Source organism: Mizuhopecten yessoensis, unplaced genomic scaffold, assembly GCF_002113885.1.
Source record: "Mizuhopecten yessoensis strain PY_sf001 unplaced genomic scaffold, ASM211388v2 scaffold39, whole genome shotgun sequence".
Taxonomy (NCBI): domain Eukaryota; kingdom Metazoa; phylum Mollusca; class Bivalvia; order Pectinida; family Pectinidae; genus Mizuhopecten; species Mizuhopecten yessoensis.
In genome coordinates this window covers 142,324-148,323 of record NW_018403347.1, presented here as the reverse complement: position 1 = coordinate 148,323, position 6,000 = coordinate 142,324, and the positions used below count along the sequence as shown (strand labels likewise).

The 6,000-nt window shown below is 37.4% G+C and overlaps 1 protein-coding gene across 7 annotated transcripts in view; it reads left to right on the top strand.

The window, feature by feature from the left end:
- Positions 1-6,000, top strand: part of LOC110447468 (prestin-like) — a 126,011-nt gene that overhangs the window by 113,133 nt on the left and 6,878 nt on the right. For all 7 annotated transcript variants that reach the window (XM_021493309.1, XM_021493227.1, XM_021493473.1 and 4 more), the window contains 5 exons: positions 309-386; positions 1,134-1,229; positions 2,924-3,030; positions 3,936-4,005; positions 5,520-5,702. In XM_021493309.1, the coding sequence (XP_021348984.1) occupies positions 309-386; positions 1,134-1,229; positions 2,924-3,030; positions 3,936-4,005; positions 5,520-5,702 (534 nt within the window). The remainder of the gene's footprint in view (positions 1-308; positions 387-1,133; positions 1,230-2,923; positions 3,031-3,935; positions 4,006-5,519; positions 5,703-6,000) is intronic.

Below are 6,000 nucleotides of genomic sequence, written 5' to 3'. Positions count from 1 at the left end.
GAGAAACTAATACCCCTTTAGTGTTGTTGGTGGTTTGGGAGAGGGGTCAGAACACAGGTAAGAGAAACTAATACCCCTTTAGTGTTGTTGGTGGTTTGGGAGAGGGGTCAGAACACAGGTAAGAGAAACTAATACCCCTTTAGTGTTGTTGGTGGTTTGGGAGAGGGGTCAGAACTCTAAAAATTCCAACAATTAATATCAAATCTAAAATAAATGTGTAATTGCAAAGGTATTTATATATTGTAAGCATGTATACAAATTGAAGTATTATGAAATTAGCCTTCATCATGAGATAATGTGTGTTTCAGATTGCTGGTGTGTTTTCCTGCATTCTCTTGTTGTTCGTGCTGCTACTCCTGGGGCCCTACTTCAGCACCCTACCTAAGGTGAGATCACTCTGACCAATCTTTTCATGTAGTTTGTGGAACCTGAAATAATGTCCAACAAGAAAATAAATCAAAATTCTTTTATCTGTTTACTTGGAATTGCCATGTGCTTCTATTGTTTCATCTTGTAAAAATTCCATGAAGAAAATGTTCTTTTTTGCTAAGCTAAAATTTCTGAATTGGTTATGACAGCCAAGAACTGTTTGTTACTACTCAAATATTCTACTGTAATCAATACATATTTTACAGCCAACATTTATCTTCATTTTAGATTGATTTGTAATTAAACAGAAATTGGTATTTATAACTAACCTTTAATTGATCTTTACAAGTAGTTTTCAGTCACCAATAATTTGTATTCACTTATAGTTAGACTAAAGCTTTAATTCATGAGTATTATATATTATGTAAGTCTGTTTGTTAGTAAGCTGCATGTTTTTTGCCTGTTATTTATTATCTCAAGTAGTTTACATTTACCTGTATATCACCTTTAATTTACATTTACCTGTAAATCACCTGTAATTGACATTTACCTGTAAATCACCTGTAATTTACATTTACCTGTATATCACCTTTAATTTACATTTACCTGTAAATCACCTATAATTTACATTTACCTATAAATCACCTGTAATTTACATTTACCTGTAAATCATCTGTAATTGACATTTACCTGTAAATCACCTGTAGTTTATATTAACCTTTAATCAATGATAATGTATGGTCTATTTTTCCTCTGATTTATAGGCTGTTCTGGCAGCTATCATCATTGTAGCATTGAAGGGAATGTTTAAACAGCTACTAGAACTCCCGAATCTATGGAGGCTGTCGAAAATAGATTTTGTAAGTATCTCCATCTTAAAGAAACACTTCTAATATATATATGTACTTTATGACAAAACTAGTTTTAGCTCACCTGCCTTCAAGGCCAAAAAATCGTCTTAGGTCTGTCCGTCTGTCTGTCTGTCATCTGTCCTTCTGGCGTCAACTTTTTACTTTTACACAATCATGTCTAGAAACAGTGTACACATGCAAAGGGGATTTAAAAAGTTTCTAATGTCAAGGTCAAGATCACTTTTACTAAAAATAGCTAGCCATGAGGTGGGTTGATCTTTTACTAAAACTAGCCGGGGTTGGTATTTGTTATGATCCTTATTTCGGAATCCAAAGACTAATTCTTTTTTAAAGACATATTATTGATATGCTGTGATATATATAGATAAGCAATAAGGGTTTAAAAAGTATCTAAAGGTCAAGGTTACAGTTATTAAAAATAGACCATTGGGGCTACAATCAGGCAGCCTTTCTGACCTGTCAGAGTTCAGTTGCTTATATATGTGATTACATGATGCCAGTTTACTGCCATAGGCCCAAATAGTGAAGAGTGAAGCTGTTTCAGTTGACCGAGGGTCAACCAAGGGAGGAATGATACAGTGACAGGCAACCAATACACATAATAAAGGTGGTGGTGGTGGGGGAGGAGGATGGTATGACTGTATAGCTTGACCATCAGAAAACTACTGGGCAGTTGGCTAGAACTGTTAGAACAAAGAGCACTTGTCATGTGACCACGCTAGGTCCTAGGATTGGATCTCATACTCTTTCCCTTATCAGTAAGGAACCAATACCCAATATAGCACATGTAAATTAGGCAAAGATGGGAGACCCTCTGTTAACTGTGTTGCTGTCAGGACAGTGAGGTTATGGAAGGTCAGAATGTCTGGCTGGCTGAGCTGAGAGATATGAATGAATTAGGCACAGAGCTCGAGGGGAGACCCATTTTTTACTGTTGCTGTCAGGACAGTGGTGTTATGGGAGGTCAGAAAGCCCAGCTGGCTGTGCTGCGAGATTAATAGAATCTTTCATCCCCTTGGGGGTGAGATAGGGGGATCTCAACCCGAGGGGGAAGATTCTTATGTTAATAAGACATATAGATATATAATGACCATAGAACTTAAGAATCTTTCCCCGAGGGTTGAGATTCCTCTATCTTACCCACAAGGGGGTGAATGATTCTTTTTCTCTTACCCTGTTCTCCCAATGTGTATCATAGACACAATGTGATGATAACGTTACATGCTCAATTCAGTGTTGACGTGACGTTGATGGATTGTTGACGTGACGTCATTGTATTGTTGAAGTGACGTCATACCATTGTTATGAATAGGGGAATACCCCCGTCTCAACCCTAGGGTGAGACAAGGAAATCTCCCACCGGTAAACGTGCGGATACACCTGTCCAGGGTAAGAGAAAAGAATAATCTTGACCCCTGCATTATTGATTGGTTGGATGCATGTCCTTTCTATGACCAGTGATTATGACCTGCAGATAGGGGAGAGGTCTAGTGATAAGACCGTCTAGAACTGAGATGGCCCTGTGAATTAATGTTGATAGGGAACTGATGGACCCTATATACATTCTATACTACATCTGCTCAAATGTTTACTTATATCGAGATGAAAGACAGACCCCTTCTATGCTGTGCAAACCTGCATAATAGTTCATATTAGACTTTAATAATTGTGTCCTGATGTAGATAATCTGGATCGTAACCTTCCTGGCCACGGCAGTGCTGGACGTTGACCTTGGCTTGATGACCGGTGTTGGAGTGGCTATACTAACCATTGTATACAGAGTTCAGAGGTAACATTTTAAGTCCTGTTTGGTCAAATTCTGGATGAAACAATTATGTCATCACACTCAACAAATATTGTATTTCTTTTTTATGCAATTGAACAATTTGTATGAGGTTTGTTTGTGAAACCTGAGGGTAATAGAAATAAGTTAGCTGACAACAATGATGACAACAAGGCTCCTTGCTAATCTGTTCAGATTTGTTCACAGCCATTCAACTCATTAATTTACAGAATTTCTAATACAATAATTAACCAATAAAAACCTGCCATTGTGTCGTCTGCTTTCAGCAGATTATTCTGACCATCTGTTTTAAACTGACATATTGGTATCATATGTACTTGTCAGGCGTCACACTACATTGGCATCCACATAAAGTTGTACAGATGATTTGTTTGGTGAAAATATATGACACTGATAATGCTTGGTAGGGTTACATTATGTTTAAATACAAGTTTGAAAATCACCAAGATATGTGCATATTTTTGGCCATCCAGCATCAAATTTCTTGTCTTCTGTTATCTGTCTGCTAGTTATTCAGTCAGCCAGTAAGTCCATCTGTAGACAATTTTTGTTTGAGTCTTTATCTCGAAAAGTGCTTAAGGGATCATGACAAAACTTGGTATGCATGATTTCCATGGACCATAGTCCTGGCTGCTACAGTTTGAAACACTAACATAGAGCAAGCCAGTCTTAGCTCACATTACAACTTTGTTTACCCGATACCCTTGGATGTGCCTGTTCAAGAAGAGAACAAAGAAAAGAACCAACATTCCATGATCTTTCAACGATGGATGCCAGGATCCCTCTGGAATTTTCTTGTATCAAGATGCTGTGACCTGATTGGCTATTTTTTTAAAGTCTGAAAATATTATGTTTTATTCTAATAGTGAGTTATCTAATTATTTTTACAGACCTTACTCATGTTTGCTTGGCCAGATGCCAGAGACAGATATCTACCGGGATGTGTCTGTGTATAAAGAGGTAAGTGTCCACTACCTCTTAAATTCATCAAATCAAGAATTTTGAAGGACATTTCTGTACATTGAGAAAGGAAAACTTCTATCTGTCATTATGTTAATTATCCTCTAGAAACCTCTTAAATGTGATAATCTTATTAAACATTTCAATATTTCTTAACCTACAAAAACTTTACACAGGCTTTGAGGTTTTTAATCTGGAAGAAGAATGATAACTTAAGTGAAAATAAGGCACAAGTTTCTTACAATTTTATTTTTGTTTTATGGTTTTTAGGTCACCTGAGCTTTAGCTCAAGTGACCTATTGCTATCCGTTTTCGTCCGTCGTCGTCCGTCGTCCGTCGTCCGTCGTCCGTTAACATTTTACATTTCAAACTTAAAGTCAAGTTCTGCTGGGCCGATTGAACTGAAAGTTGGTAGGAATGATCGCCTCATGGTCCTGACAAAGTGTTGTTATTTTTCGGGTCGATCAGAAATCCAATATGGCCGCCACGGCCGCCATTTTGAAAACCTATTTCAAACTTAAAGTCAAGTTCTGCTGGACCGATTGAACTGAAAGTTGGTAGGAATGATCGCCTCATGGTCCTGACAAAGTGTTGTTATTTTTCGGGTCGATCAGAAATCCAATATGGCCGCCACGGCCGCCATTTTGAAAACCTATTTCAAACTTAAAGTCAAGTTCTGCTGGACCGATTGAACTGAAAGTTGGTAGGAATGATCGCCTCATGGTCCTGACAAAGTGTTGTTATTTTTTGGGTCGATCAGAAATCCAATATGGCCACCACGGCCGCCATTTTGAAAACCTATTTCAAACTTAAAGTCAAGTTCTGCTGGACCGATTGAACTTAAAGTTTGTAGGAATGATCGACTCATGGTCCTGACAAAGTGTTGTTATTTTTCAGGTCAATCATAAATCCAATATGGCCGCCACGGCCACCATTTTGAAAACATATTTCAAACTTAAAGTCAAGTTCTGCTAGGCCGATTGAACTGAAACTTTGTAGGAATGATTGACTCATGGTCCTGACAAAGTGTTGTTATTTTTCAGGTCGATCAGAAATCCAATATGGCCACCACAGCTGCCATTTTGGTAAACTATTTCAAACTTAAAGTAAAGATCTACTTGGCCGATTGAACTGAAACTTTGTAGGAATGATCGAATCATGGTCCTGACAAAGTGTTGTTATTTTTCGGGTCAATCAGAAATACAATTTGGCTGCCATGGCCGCTATTTTGCTACTAAGTTCTAATAGGCCGATCTCACTTAAAATTGGTCTAGGAATGATCAGCTCATGGTCCTGACAAAGTTAAGTTAACATTATACTATTTTTTACTCAAATTGGTACATATTTCAACAACAAAAATAAATATTGTAGGACTCAGGTGACCGTTAAGGCCCATGGGCCTCTTGTTTTTATTCAAAATAACATTTCAGTCAACATTGAGATATAAGAATATTCTTTTGTCCCAAAAATCAAGCAATTTAAAATTTGGAAAAACTTGATATTCTCTTCCACAGGCTGTAAAGATACCTGATGTAAAAATATTCCGTTTTGAGAATGCACTGTTCTTTGTGAGTGTCGACCACTTCCGCAGCAGTTTATACAAATGTACAACAAACCCTAAACAACTACACAAAGACATTAAAGCTGCCCAACTTAAACTACTTAAGACACGAAATGTGGAGTTTAATGCCACGGAGGTGAGTCTCTTTTCATTTCAAGGTCATGGAGGTGAGTCCCTTATCTGAAGGTCATTTAGTTGAATTACTTTTTATCTCAGGTTTACTGAAGTGAGTCACCTATTATCTCAAGGTTACTGATTTGTCAGTCTCTTTTTATTTCAAGGTCATGGAGGTGAGTCCCAGTGAGTTATCTGAAGGTCATTTAGGTGAATTACATATTATCTCATTGTCATTTAAGTGAGTCCTCTATTACTTCAAAGTCAATGAGGTGAGTCTAAAAATGTCAAGGTCATTTAGGTGGGTCTAAATATTTCAA